Here is a 14,819-nt window from a genome sequence, read left to right as displayed (position 1 = left end):
TATTTAAGAATTCTTTTTTAAGACTTTTTTGTGCAAGGAAGCCAATATAATTCCTAATCGTATTTTCTTTCTTTTTTCCTTCAGGTGGTTAAGGAAGCAGTTTTATGCTGTCGATCGCAACAAAGAAGACAAGTAAGTTCTACAGCTGCTGAATTATTAAGTCCGGTGCTTTTAGAGCTAAAGAATATTTGGATTATATTATAGATTTATTTATCTGAGCGTGTTTTAGTCGACCAGAATAAATCAGGCGTTTCTTTATTGCCTGGAAAGCCATTAAACGATGTTTGGGCTATATTTATGGCTAAACTGGCGATCTCTTCTCTCCTGCTCATTTTCTTCATTCCGTCTCACACCAAGAGCCTTACACGGTAACATCACACACACACGCGCGCACACACACACACACACACACACACACACACACACACACACACACACACACACACACACTCTCTCTCTCTCATCTCTGAAGTGCTGTCTCAGTTTATTCATAATTCATAACTTTTATTTAATCCCCTTCTGAGTGACATATGGTTCAATCTCCTGGGTCTTGATTATGTTTCTTGAAACATAAGCACAAATTTCACCCCCATGTGTTTTGATGCATTATTAAGAAACTGCTGGTAATGTGTGTGTGTGTGTGTGTGTGTGTATGCGGTTAAATTACACATGGCTAACATCATGTATCACTCATCACTAGACACTGTATGAGAACTTATCTTGAGTAAAGCAGAGGAAATATTCCTTCAGCACGTTAAATTCCATATTAAAATAACGTTGAGTCAGTAGTTCTGCATTTATATCCAGAGAGAACGATCGTTTCTTAGTGACTCTCAGCATCCGAAGGAAAATTTTCCTCAGGGAAACAAGAAGACAGTTAGCATTAGATCGAAGGATGTTGTCTGGCCGGCTTTTTCATATTTTAATTATGATCATGGTTTTCAGAATGATAATGAGTAAAACAAGCAACTATAGTACAGTAAAAGTGTATTTAGCCAAAATATCTGGGGAAAAAGTCTAAAATTTAAAATAATGCTTTTAAAATATATAAATTCTTTAATTTTCTTGCCTCTTTCCTTTCAAACATCGGGTCTCATTTGTCAATCTGGATACCAACAAATTTATTCGTAAATTGTTCACAGGAGCAGCCATTGTTGTTTTTACGCAGCCATTGTTTTGTTCATAAAAATCCACTGTGGAAAAACTTTGCTTTTTTTTACCCTAGTTTTTGCTCCTGAGTTTGTGTAAATTTCCGTATAAGGAAAGTCACTAATATGAACTTCGATTAATCGGCTTCGGATCGTAGAATTGTCGATGAGTTACTGCGATTTTATATTTTATACACGTTTCACTGTCACGATTAAATCACTTATTTATTTCAGTCATCTTATATTAATGACTTTAAAGAAAGCTGTTGCAAAACACAGCCATAAATGAACACAAATAAACCTAGCTGTTTAATCAGGACAAAAGTAATGGCGCTCTATAAGAAGAGGAGGAGGTGGTAGTGTGTGTTTGTGGTAGCTGACGCGCGGCAGTGGCTGAGCTGCATTACTGGAAGATTTTTTTTTCTCCTTTTATGGAGTTTTGTGGGTGTAGCTAAATGTAAATGTGCTTGGTAATATATGGGTCACTGGGGTTTATCAGTTTACACGCGAATACGAATAACGTCAGTCTTAACGAAACTTTTGTACATCTAGTAGGAATTTTTAAAGCTAATCTTATAGTTTTCCTTTTTGTGGCACTGTGGCACTCATGGTGTGGCGTGGTGTGTAATATGATCCTTTGACCTCTAATAATGAAACGTTCTAACATCAGTGTATAACTTTGTAGTTTTTTTTTTTATTTACTTGGGCTACAATTATACAGCTCATTTCTCCTCATGGTTGCGTATATAGGATGTTAGCTTGGGCTAAATTATTTCGCTTCTGCATAATTAATGCTTTAGTGCCACCATGAACATATTTACACGATGAAGGTTAATGATTACCGAGATATAAATATACTGTGTATTATAACTGTTGTCATGGTTACCTTTCAACAAGTTTTTCAGTACAGTAGCAGCACTGATTTAGTACTGTTATTTCTATGTTTATGAAAATAACAGAAGTGAGTATTTTCTGTGGTCGTGATATAAAGTCATTAACGGGCCGATTTCAGGCGTGCGTGTGTGCGGAAGATGTTTTATGTTTCCTGTCTTCATAAAGCAGTTTTTTTTATTTATTTTTTTTGTCAAGCTGTCACACTGCAAGGAGGTAAACTTGCTGACTCGATGCTGAGGCCTTATCAGTTTCGTCTGCACACACACACACACACACACACACACACACTCAGACCTGTCAGAGGGAAAGAGGTAGAGCGTAGACTCTCAGCTGGAGGCCTCGAGCCGCTACACATCCTGCGACAGGAAGTAAGGCTTAGAGAAACGAGCATGCACCTTCCTCTCGCTCATCAGCACAACAACACAGCCGGAGAGGAAAGAAAGGAAGGCAGGAAGAAAGGAAGAGCGTCGCAGGACTGGTCCTCAGGGGGTTCAGTTTGTCTTGGTCTTCCTGGTTTAATATCAATAAACACATGTGGTGTCCGCTGCCTCTTTGTTTCTTTGTGTGTGTGTGTGTGTGTGTGTGTGTGTGTGTGTGTGTGTGTGTGGTGGTATTGTGATATAGTAAGAATCAACTGAACAGAATGAACTCTGGTTTTTTTTTTTTTTCTTTCCCTTTTCTTTCTTTCAAATAGCTCGAAGTAGTAAGAAGACAGGAATCAAATAGAGAAATATAAAATTATTTAAATTATTTTATTTAGCTTTGGCTTTAAATATGTATGATCTGAATTTAAGACAGAAATGTAGAATTTTTTATTTAAATGCACTTTAAATGAAAAAGCATTCCACTATATTGTGTATAACTATCTGTTTTAAAATTTAAATTGTATTTTTTTTATAGAACTAAATATGTAAGAAGTGTTGTTGTCAGCAGTATGAACAAAATCACAAGCAAGTCTATAATGTATTTTTGTAAACTATCAATATATGCAATATGGCATATTTAGAATATTTATCTATCAAGAAAATGTGGTTTTTAATTGCCAGTGTCTCTGTAATCATGTGAGCATGTATGTCCGAATCTATAGCCACGTTTGTTTTGTATTTTGTTAGATAATATTGTCTATTTAGAAAATTTGACTAAAGTTTTTAATTAAAAAAGTATAAGTAGGATCTGTGTAAACATATCTATAGCCAAGTTTATAATTTTCTTTTCTTAGACTAGAGTATTTAGCTGTTCTTTTTATATAAATATGTATTATATAGTATATTTACAATATTTGTCTACAGTTTTTTTTTTTTTATGATTTTTAATTTTTATTAGCAGTTTTTTTTAAGATTTTATATAGTCTATTTGCTATAATTTTTAATTACTGTTTTAAATAAAAAATATACTTATATTTTTAAAAGTAGTGTCTGTAATCATATCCATAGTCAAGTTTATAATTTTATTTTTTTAGACTGGAATATTTCAGTATTTTTTTTAATTTTTATATATTTATTCTGTATTTATACCATGTTATTTTCAATTTAAGAAAGAATATTTTTTTTATTGGCAGTGTCTGTGTAATCATTTGAACATCCATGTCTGTGTGTATAGCTGTGTGTGTGTGTGTTCAGTCTATAAATTTTAGTTTTTAGAATGTTTAGTAGTGACGTATTCCCCATGTGGAGTAAAGAAATTAATTTAATATCTTTTTTATTATTTATTTTTAGAATTTCCTGTAAGGATCTGAAAAGCATGCTGAGCCAAGTCAACTACCGAGTCCCTAACATGAAGTTTCTACGAGAGAAGCTTCCGGTAAAACCGCTACAATGCACAAGCACGCACACACACACACACAAACACACACACAAACACGGTAATGTAATGTCGAGTGATGGTGTGGCATGATGATGTGGATTCACTGTCAGCACCTTGGAGTTGATTAGTTTCCAGTAACAGCACACCCTGAAGTGTTTTATTCCTCTTACACAACAGCAGTTTTGCCAACAATTGAAATTTCTATTTATTACAGCATGACACATCATACTTTTATCCATTTATAGTTACATTTATTGTTGAGTTACAAGTTAGTTCCTGTTCTCACTTGCGTTATAGCAGCTATAAACAGTCGTTCTCTCACCAGCCTCTGTTTTTTTTTTTTCTCTCTCGAGGTTAATAATAAGAAAAAACCACAGCTTGTCACGTTACTGAGAAAACACAAAGCTCTTTTTCTGATCTAGATTGTTCCAAGCACTTCTCAGTTCAAGAAACAGTTCAGTTATATTTGTTAGATTTTCACATTTCGGTCTATACGCGTTTATCATTTAAATCATAATGCTAAAATAAGGTGTGTTTATTTTAGTTTATAGTTTATTTTAGTGTGTTTATAAGAGTCGTCTTTATTAAATTCCGAAATGTGTTCACGGGAAGGAGCACACACTTAAAATGTACAATGTTAAAGAAATTTCTTTATAAATATTAACTGGTTAAATACTTGTATATTTGCACAATTTTTGTGTAGCCTTATTCTTCTTCTTCTTCTTCTTATTATTATTATTATCATTGATTGATTGTGTTGTGTTTCAGGACGGCGAGTTGAGGAGCGGCGACGTCTCGTATAGTCAGTTTGCGCAGCTGTACCGTAGCCTAATGTTCGACGCACAGAAATCTGTAAGTGGTGTGTGTGTGTGTGTGTGTGTGTGTGAGGTAGGGAGGGGTAATGGTAAGATAATCAGGTTCAACCCCCATAACTGAAACCCTCTCCAGCTGATCTCTGTCTGAACCATATCACCCTGTGTGTGTGTGTGTGTGTGTGTATGTGTATGTGTGTATGTGTGTATGTGTATGTGTGTGTGTGTGTGTGTGTGTGTGTGTGTGTTCTCAAATGACCACTGAATCAATACTGGGCCCCTTAAAAAGCCTCAACATCCCTCTGCTGAAAGCCATTAGCCTGTCCTGAAAAACACACACACACACTGAGATGACCTCTATGTCCAGTGACTAAACAATTCAATCCCATGAGCACCCCCTGTGTGTGTGTGTGTGTGTGTGTGTGTTTATCTTTCATGATTTAATCATTGCCGTGTGTCAGGCGTATTATATGATTATTTGCTCACATTGATCAGATTCACTTGCTCTATATAGGGCGCCTAACGAGTGCACTAGCTTTTTAACGTCTCATGTTTTATGTCTCGTGTTTGTCATTAATCATCCAGTCCGGTGTATTTCGGGTTTAAGCGCTGCAGGGATCCATTGATAGCAGCCTGATTTTTTTTTTTTTTTTCCGCTACTTGTCGGTATGCGTACTGATACTGATACTGAAACGAGCAACTTACTGAGTATTAAAATATGTTACTAAAGATATTCAATCTCAGTTTTTCAGAACTCCACACGTGTCATGTTACTGTACATTTCCTGTGTAAAGTCAAATCAGGTATCTACTTTATTTCCATACCAGCTAAGAGACGGGTTTATTTCAGCTTTTATTTACGGTATCAGGTTTTCAGTGGCTCAGACTTTTCATCCACTTTGTTAGTAATTAGTGTTGTTGCCTTTAATTGCTTGAACTTTAATGAAACTCTTGTTGTAGCCTTCCTCAAGCTTCTCACGATACCTCACTGGAACTTCTGCTCGTTCCTCCTGACAGAACTGGTGTAACTCAGTCAGGTTTGTGGGCCTCCTCGCTCAGACTCTTCTTTTCGCTTCAGTCCACAAACTTGCTCTGGGATTCGGATTCAGGGTTTTGTGATGCCTCTCCAACACTTCCACTTTGTTGTTTTTAAGCCATTTTGTTAGAACTTTGGAGGTTTGTTTAGGATCATTGTCCTGCTGGAAGTCTCAGTTGTGACCAGGTTTGAACTTTCTATCTGATGTCTTGAGGTGATGCTTCAGCATTTCTAGATAATCAATCCTCCTTCCTCATGATGCCATCTATTTTCTGAAATGCACCAGTCCCTTTTCCAGCAAAACACCTCAACAACATGATGCTGCCACCCCCATGCTTCACACTTCCGATTACAAACCTCACCCTTTTTCCTCCAATACACTGCACAGATCATTATTCAGTTCAGTTTTTGTTTCATCTGACCAGAGAACACTCCTCCAACAGGCTGCTGATCACCTGCACACGTCAATCTGCCTTTTTTACGCCGGTCTTGGAGTAGGTGGTGCTTTGTTGTTTGACAGCTTCTCAGGCCATGGTGATGTAGGACTCTGTTAATGGTGGATGTACACACTTTGGAACCTGATGCCTCCAACTCCTTCACCACTTCCTTTGCTGTTGTCTTGGGATTCAGTTTCTTCATCCCTGGGAGTTCATTTGTGCCTCTTTCCTGAGCGATTCAGTGTCTGTGTGCTCCCAAGATTGTTATATTTGCATAAAATTGTTTGTAAAGATGTCTGTGGTAACTTCAGTTGTTTGGGAGGAGCTGGACTTGTGGAGGTCCATACTTTTTTCCCCTGAGGTCTTGGCTGAGTTGCTTGGATTTTCCCATGTTATCAAGGGCAAAATTGACTGTCTCTAAATACAGCCACAGGCATCATCCTAATTAACTCCTAATTATGACGGTTGGCCAACCAGAAGCTTCTAAAAGTCAATTTCTGGAATCTTCCAGACTGTTTAAAGAGACAGTCAACTTAGTGTATGTGAGTGTTTGACCAACTGGAATTCTGATGTAGTGAATTAAAGCTGAAATAATCTGATGCGAACAAAGTAGGTGCTGTAATTAACTCGCCAAAATAAATGTATAGTAACGTGTAATGTGTGGAGTTGTGAAAAACTGAGAAACACTGAACTTCTAGTCTCAGCTGTATTTAGTTGTGTTTATGCTTCTCCTGTTTAAATGCAAGAGTTTATGCACTTGCACTACTAGACCCATTTTGTGTAACATTACAGAGTTGATTTAAAAACAAAGCGTGATTAGTAGCTAGTTGAGTAGGGATGTATATCAGAAGAGCGCTTCTGTACAGCTTTGTGTTTGCATCGCATCAGAATCCCTCGTTGCAGATGACCGATTGCGGCTGATTGTCAAGAACAGCACACTGGAATGTTAAATGTTATTTTCTCTAACTTCGACATGTTTTTTCTCGCTTAAGCCGTGTTTGCTGCTAGAGATGAACTCGTCATGCTAAGTTTAATGTTTGCAGTGTTTCATGACTTGTACTGTAGGATATTTTCCTTTTGGTATTTTTTACAGAGCGCACTTTCCACTCAGCTTTCCATCATTAATCGGGAAAAAGCATCCAAATCGCTGTTTATTCATTAGGATTATGTCACGTAGTATCAGATTTTGGTTTCAGAGCATTTATTTTACAAGTAAATGAGCACAACATCGCATTATACTCAACACCAATATCCGTATCAGTGCATCCCTAGTGCTGTGTTTAATTCAGTATTACTAGTTAGCTTGTTAATCCTGTTGTTAGCTTAATCCTGACTTTCTCTCTTTCTCTCTCTCTCTCTCTCTCTCTCTCTCTCTCTCTCTCTGTCGCTCCCTTGCAGATGGATATTCCCTTCCTTCAAAGGTACTCTCTCTCTTTTTACCCCTCTTTTTAATCGCTCTCTGTTGTAATCTCTCATTTTTTCGTGACTTGTTCCGGTGTTGTTTGCAGCTTTATCGAGAGACCCGAGCAGAGGATCACACTGGAGGATTTCCAGCACTTTCTAATCGAGTGTCAGAAGGTGAGACGATGTTTCTCTGGTTTGCTCTGATTAACAGTGGTTTTCTCAAGATTACCGTTATCTATTGGGTCAATCTGAAAATGTTACATTGTGTTTCACAGACTGAAAAATGTGGCTTGTAGATGCAAATCAGTCTAAAGCGTTCGTCTAGAAACTGTGAGAAAATTGAAACCTTTAATACCACACCAGTTTGTGTCATTATTAAAGCTTGACACGGCGTACTTTAGATTTAATGTTTATAGTTACATTTAATGTTATGAAACATCCGTAAAACAAGTTAGTTCCTGTTCGCACTTAGGTCATAGCAGCTATAAATAATCGTTCCCTCACCAGCCTCTCTTTTTTTTCCTCTCTCTTCAAGTTAAAAAAAATTCCTTTGTCGTGAAGATGTCAGAAAACTTAGTTACAGCTTTTCCTCTGACTCTTACAAAACGCTGACACTGGAGACTCCTTCCATAAATGTTAAATAAACACATTTCTCCTCCCAGAAAACTTCACCATATCATCAGTTACATACATTTTTAAAATCTGTTTATCATCAGGTGGAGCGTTCGCTGTATGAGTCACTGTGAGTGAACTGTTGCTATAGAAACGATAGAAGTATTAGAACGAGCGCATTAATATAAACCTGCGCTACCGTCAGAGCTGCTGCTCTAGAAAATTAATCAACACCTTCTGACCAATCAGCGAGTTTAGTCTAGACCAAGTCATTTATAATATAAAAAAAAATATATCACTCTAAATTTGCTGGTATTTTAAAGAAACAAACATTTTTGATTAATTTATTTGTGTTTGTTTTTAAACAGTGTTAAACACTACCACAACAACAACGACACTGTTGTAGCTCATGTTGTGTTTCCATTGTTTTTGTTTTTAAGTAAAATTGCTAGCCATAGTGCCTTTCGTGATGTTATTGCTGTAACCATAACAACCAGTCCTAGCTAATGTTGGCTAACTTGCTCTCTGATTTAGGAGGCAGAAAATGGAGAGAGTTTGAGCTCCTTGTGTGACTTGACTGTATGAAGTTACAGTTAAAGTGAGACGTTGCATCGCGTACACGTTCATTACATCCCAAACACACGTGCGCTGTTATTTTCAGTTACATCGCAACGTTGGAATATTGTCAACTCAACATATCGTAAATTAAAACTAACACCACCATCACTTTGTCCTCCATGTTTGTTTTTTTGTTTGTCCGTAAACGTGTGATTTGAGTGGACGGGAGATGAAACTAGCGCTTGACGTAACTCGTTGTTTCTCTGAAATGTTAAACTTGTTTTTTTTTCTATTATTTTTTAAATTTTTTTTAACTTTTTGAAGCTAACCCTATGACTGAACTTTTTAAAATTGGTCACATTCTGCTCGTCTTGCAGCCACATTTAATAGGATTACACATAAAACATGTGTTTGAGAAAAACATGAAGTGTGAATGTCTAATATCGCACTTCTAATCTTAACACTGTAGAAGTGTTTGATATGGTTCATGATGTATGTGTGTGTGTGTGTGTGTGTATTTTCAGGAGCTCTGGGCTACAGACAATAACAAGGTTCAGGAGTTTATGTTTCATTACCTGAAGGATCCACTGAGGGAGATTGAGCAGCCTTACTTTTATCAGGATGAGGTAACATGCACGTGCACACACACACACACACACACACACTCATACGTCGGGTCATTCAGATTTAGTACAAAGAAACACCTCATTTGAATCCTGTTTTGACATTTCTTTGCCGATTTAATGTAATGTGATGATTTTTAAATATTGCAGATCTGAGTGTTGTGATTCGACATTGCGGTGATTTTGCGGTTTATTTTTGTGAAAACGAGTGAATCTTGATCATATTTTTTACTGAGGCTCACCAGACAGGTTTCCTTCCAATGAATTTTAAGCCAAAAAAAAAAAAAAAAGTAACTTTGGGCTAAAACGTGGACACAGACTTTAGTTTTGGTTGATTTTAGCAAAACTCTACTGGAAATGTTTTTGCTAAGTTAAGTACTGAAATTATGATTTAATTTAGGGACCGGATTCTTGTGCTTGATGCCTTATTTATTTATTTATTTATTTAATGTATTAGTTTATATTTTTAACAGGTAACATGCTCTATCTATCTATCTATCTATCTATCTATCTGTTCTGTCTTTATTTGCTTATTTATGCTTTTCTGAAGTAAATCATGTAATTTATTTATGTATTTTTAAGTTGTTTTTTAAGGCAAATGTTCAGTTAATTAATTAATTGAACGTTTGTGTCATAAAAATATTAAATAAAAACAGATTCTTGTGCTTGATATCTTGATATATGCAGCACATGACGTCATTATTGTTTCATTATGATCACTCCTAATGAACACACTTGTTTGAACACATGATATGTAGCCAGCTCCAGAATTATTGGCACCCTTGGGAAAGAAAGTGGTCCATTGTGGTTAGTTAGCTTACTTTCACACTGAAATGATGATTTAATTGAACTAAGAAAATACTCTAAGAAAATCAAATACCCAGGTTTGATGATAATTCTGTAGCTGACAGTATAAAATATTTATCACTTAAAAATTATGTGTCTCTTCCAGGTCTAATAAGTTACAGTTAATTTATCCGGAGTTTTGATTTGAATACTTTTGCTGAGAGTTTGATTTAGGTCAGCTCGGAGTTTGCTCTTTCTGCAGCACCTTTCTGACACACACCATGTTCTTCTCTGAGGTTTTGTGGTTCTCTCGTTCTCTAATGCTGACCTCAATTCTGAGCTTCATTTCATTACTACGCACAATGCATATTTACCTTTTTAATAATTCTAATTATTGTTCTATCATGCAAGCGTTTTATATTTACAATCATAGATGCAGTGCAAGCGTATTAAATATCTCAGAGACGTATTAAAAGCTCTCTGTAGTAGTAAACAGTGTGGAAGCTTTGAAGATGGACCACAAGCGTTTCAGTCGTACACTCAGCCTTTTGATGTTTCCTCCACAAACCCTTTCAGTCTGAATCGGACTAGCATGCTAGGAGGCTAAGCTAAGGTAATCTTAGTGTCTCTGCTAAAATGTAAATAAGGTTTGATGCTAAAGCTAGCCGATGTCAGTGCTGAGACTCGTTACGGTGCTTGGGATTTATTAAATGTATGCGTAATTATCCTCACATGAAAGCTGACATTCTGACTTTTAAGCTCATTGTCAGTATTTCAGTTTTAAATCCTGTGAATCAGAGCCCGAGCACAGCGTCCGAGAAAATACTTACGATATTCTACAATATTCTGTCTAATTCGTCCCAAAGCTGTTTTCATGGAGTTTTATCAACTTCCAACACTTTATTTAATACAGTAAAAGAAAGTAGTTCCAGGACATTCGTGGGATCCATCAGTACGCCATCAGAGCCGCACAGCTCCACTGGTCATGTTCACAAAACCACAATTTCCTCCACCTGAAAAGTAGTTTTACAGAATTAGAGCTTCATTTACGGATAAATATTAAGTTTAAAATGGAGGCAATAAATCAAGTGAGCAAGCAAATAAGAAAGGAAGTAAGTCATTTATATAAATAAGTAAACAAGTAATTAAGTAAATAAGTAGGTAGGTGAATAATTCAAGAAGTAAATATGTTAATATGTAAATAAGTAAATATGTAAACAATTACATAAGTTATATAAATAATAATCAAGCAAATAAGTAAGTAAAAATATTAATGAGTAAGTAAATATATGAATATATTAATAAGTAAACATGTAAGTAGATAAGGTAGATAAGTAAATATGTAAAAAAAAAAAAAAGGAAGTAAATTATATGAATAATAGGTATGTAAAGTAAGCAAGCAAGTAAACAAGTAAATAAAAATAAAATATGTAAATAAGTCAAGAATAAGTAAATATATTAATATTTAAATAAGTAGGTAAGTAAATAAATGTGAATAATTAAGTAGAAAAAGGAAAATAATGAGAGAGAAAAATAATGAAGTAAATAAGTAAGTAAATTTGTGTAAAACAAACAAGCAGATAAATAAATCAGTTTTAAGGAATAAAATACTGTATTGTGTTTTAGTCCAGTCTGAAGTGTCCACAGTGCACTTCTTATCTTTGTCACACTCTTTTGCGCCAGTTTGAAATAAAACCTTTCAGTATTTCTTTTTGTCGTGTTTTCATGTCCTCTCTCTCTGTCTTCTCGTTCTCTCTCAGTTCCTCACTTACCTGTTCTCCAAGGAGAACTCCATCTGGGATTCCACACTGGCCCACGTGCGTCCCGAGGACATGAACAATCCTCTGTCGCACTACTGGATTTCTTCCTCCCATAACACGTAAGCATTCCCACTTTCTGTGAGTATTTTCACTTCTGAGTAAGTGCAGAATTTGCGTCCTGGGAGCATGGGGGCGGAGCTATAAAAATGCAGATCACTGATTGGTCAATCACAGTGGTCACAGTCTTTCTTGTTAGAGCGTCTTCTCTACCACAGTCAACTTCAGTCATAGTTTCTTTTATTCTAATAAACTTCTTCTGCTGGCTTTAGGAGCAAAAATCACAGTTTTTAATGTTTTAAAATATATTTAAAATATATTTAGGAGCAAAAATCACCAGATTTAATGTTTTAAAATATATTTAGCCCCAGTAGAGTTTTCCTGTCGCTTGATCTTTAGATTTGTTACCCTTGAGCTGCGTAAAATCCCAGATGGCTTCCTGTTCAGTGTTTTTGCTCGCTACATGGAGTAAAATATTTTCTAAAAGGCGTAGCAATATGAACGGTCTCTAAAAAGCTTTTCTGTAATTCTGGATTCTGATTGGTCAGAAGGTGTTGATTTAATTTTCCTGAACAGCAGCTCTGACAGTAGCGCAGGTTTATATTAACGCGCTCGTTCTGATACGTTATCGTTTCTATAGCAACAGCTCGTTCACAGGGACGTGTACAGCAGACGCTTCATGCAAACGGATTAAAACACGTGTGTAATGGTTGGTATGGTGACGTTTTCTGAAAGGAGAAATTTTTATGTATGTGTTCATTTATGGAAGGAGTCTCCAGTGTCAGCACTTTGTAACAGTCAGTCAGGTTTAGGACAGAAGAGTTTCTCAGTAACGTAAAAAAGCTGTGTTTTTCTTTTTCTTTTTTTTTTTTTTTTTTTTTTTTTTGTCTTAGTGACTTCAAGAGAGGAAAAAAAAAGAGCAGATGGTGAGGGAACGATTGTTTAGAGCTGCTAACTTGTTTCAGGAACATTCGACAAACGTAAATGTAACTGTAAATGGATACAAAGTACAATGATTCATTCTTTAATAATTATAAATGATAATTATTGGCAGATAATTGCTGTTGTTTAAGAGGAATAAAACACAGTAACTCCACTCTTTCACTCCACTAATGAGCAGTAATGAAACTATTGATTAGGCAGGTTTTTCCTCTTTGATAAACAACAAAAAAAATCCTGAAGGTTGGTTTGAAATAACAACCAAACGAAGGAACGTGTTAAGTCCTGACGATGACGGTGAATCTAAAACACGTTCTTGTTTCCGTGCACCTGAGAAACGGTACAGAAACAGAGAGTGAAAGATGAGGTGTTAGAGAATATGGTTGAGTTTGCAGTGAAGAAATGAGCTCTGGGTGATTTGTGGGATGAAGGTGAGAGCTGAGCTGCCTGAGGTGTCATTTCTGCTGAAGTACACGCGGCCTGGTCACACAGTGGTTTTACTTCACAACTACGATGGAAATCATTTTACAGGTTTTCACTTGACCAGCGTCTTCTGCTCGTGTAGACTACCATGACGATGTAGTGAAGTCGCCTCAGACCTGCTGACTCGATGATCCTCGATGATCTTATTTCCGCTGTTCCTGTAATGTTTGCCGAAGGGCAGATTTAGCTTGTGTACTCAACGTTTCCAGTTCTGGGAGTGTTTTATGTCTGTATGGCTTAGTCACTCGTGAGCTGCAGGTTGATATCTTCTCATGTTTGAATTCGTCTTTAAAAATGTTAAACTCTTCTTTTAGTTCTGTCTCGAGATCTACTTGCTTAGACTTTCGAGTCACGTGCATCAGGCGTCAGACGATATGGATTTTCCCCTCATCGCAGTTTTCCTTTTTAAAATATCCTGATAAACAAAAAAAAGACAGGAAAATGAACATCACCATTTCAGGTGGAAGGAGAGTACAGGAGGCATAACATTATCAGCTGTGCAGAACTCCTGAAAACTCAGCTGCATGGTGGATTTGTAATTGATTCTGCAGTAATGAGCAGTAAACAGTTTAAAAAAAAAACATATTAAAGATGGTCTTGATTAGATAACTGTTCACATGGCTGAGAGTTTGTCTGCTGATTGACTGTTGATCGAAAAAACAGCGTATTTAATCACTTTCTAATCATCACCATTAACATTCTTTTTAAAAACTGTAGACCTGTTTAATTTTTCTCCATCAAAATCATCCTTTTTTTTCCCCCTTTTCCGGCCATTTTTGAGCCTTTTTGACCATTTTTCAGAAATGTTTTGGTGACATTCCTAATGATTATAGTAAGCTGATGTTAAATAAATACTTGTTTAATGTGAGCTAAGTCGAAGATACACGGATAGATTTTATTTCCCATTAATGAACTCAAAACATTCTCCATTTACCGTGACAGAAAGCGAGAGCGCATGAGAAGAGGGGTAGGGGGCGGAGCTTCCAGGAAGCTTCTGTTAATATTGTTAATATTGCGTTCAAAATATCTGTCCAGATCATTCAGGGTTCACGTGTCACTTGGCTCATCTCCCATTTTATTGGGAAGAAAGACTGCACTTTTGGTGAATTTTTGTGACTGATGTTAAATTGCAGAGCTCCTATAATGAACGATAAGTAACGTCTCTGGACATCGTGGCAATGTGATATCACGTAAGGACGATAATATCGTTATATCACACAAGCCTAGTGTGCGTTGGTCTCATCGCCATGACGACCTTCTGCTCCTCGCATCTTCCTTTCAGAATCTTCTGTAGGTTTTGAATCTTTCCCCGGTTTATCCTGCGTCCCTCTGCTTTTTCATTTAGTTCCCTCTTTTCGTATTCTTAAACACTTTAACACAGAAACTTAAAAATCTCGAATTTAAAGGGTTTTATTTAGAAAAGGAAACGATCTGATACACGGGAGGACAATAAACAGTGGATCAGATA

General features: G+C 36.4%; 1 protein-coding gene across 1 annotated transcript in view; it reads left to right on the top strand.

The window, feature by feature from the left end:
* plcg1 (phospholipase C, gamma 1) overlaps nucleotides 1–14,819 on the top strand; it is a 66,632-nt gene that overhangs the window by 22,550 nt on the left and 29,263 nt on the right. Inside the window, exons 5-11 of the mRNA XM_053240471.1 lie at nucleotides 85–132; nucleotides 3,758–3,842; nucleotides 4,614–4,697; nucleotides 7,528–7,550; nucleotides 7,638–7,707; nucleotides 9,228–9,329; nucleotides 11,873–11,991. Of these exons, the coding sequence (XP_053096446.1) occupies nucleotides 85–132; nucleotides 3,758–3,842; nucleotides 4,614–4,697; nucleotides 7,528–7,550; nucleotides 7,638–7,707; nucleotides 9,228–9,329; nucleotides 11,873–11,991 (531 nt within the window). The remainder of the gene's footprint in view (nucleotides 1–84; nucleotides 133–3,757; nucleotides 3,843–4,613; nucleotides 4,698–7,527; nucleotides 7,551–7,637; nucleotides 7,708–9,227; nucleotides 9,330–11,872; nucleotides 11,992–14,819) is intronic.

This window comes from Pangasianodon hypophthalmus, chromosome 16, assembly GCF_027358585.1.
Source record: "Pangasianodon hypophthalmus isolate fPanHyp1 chromosome 16, fPanHyp1.pri, whole genome shotgun sequence".
Classification (NCBI taxonomy): Eukaryota; Metazoa; Chordata; class Actinopteri; order Siluriformes; family Pangasiidae; genus Pangasianodon; species Pangasianodon hypophthalmus.
The sequence above is the reverse complement of the archived record's forward strand: the minus strand, read 5'-3'. Positions and strand labels throughout refer to the sequence as shown.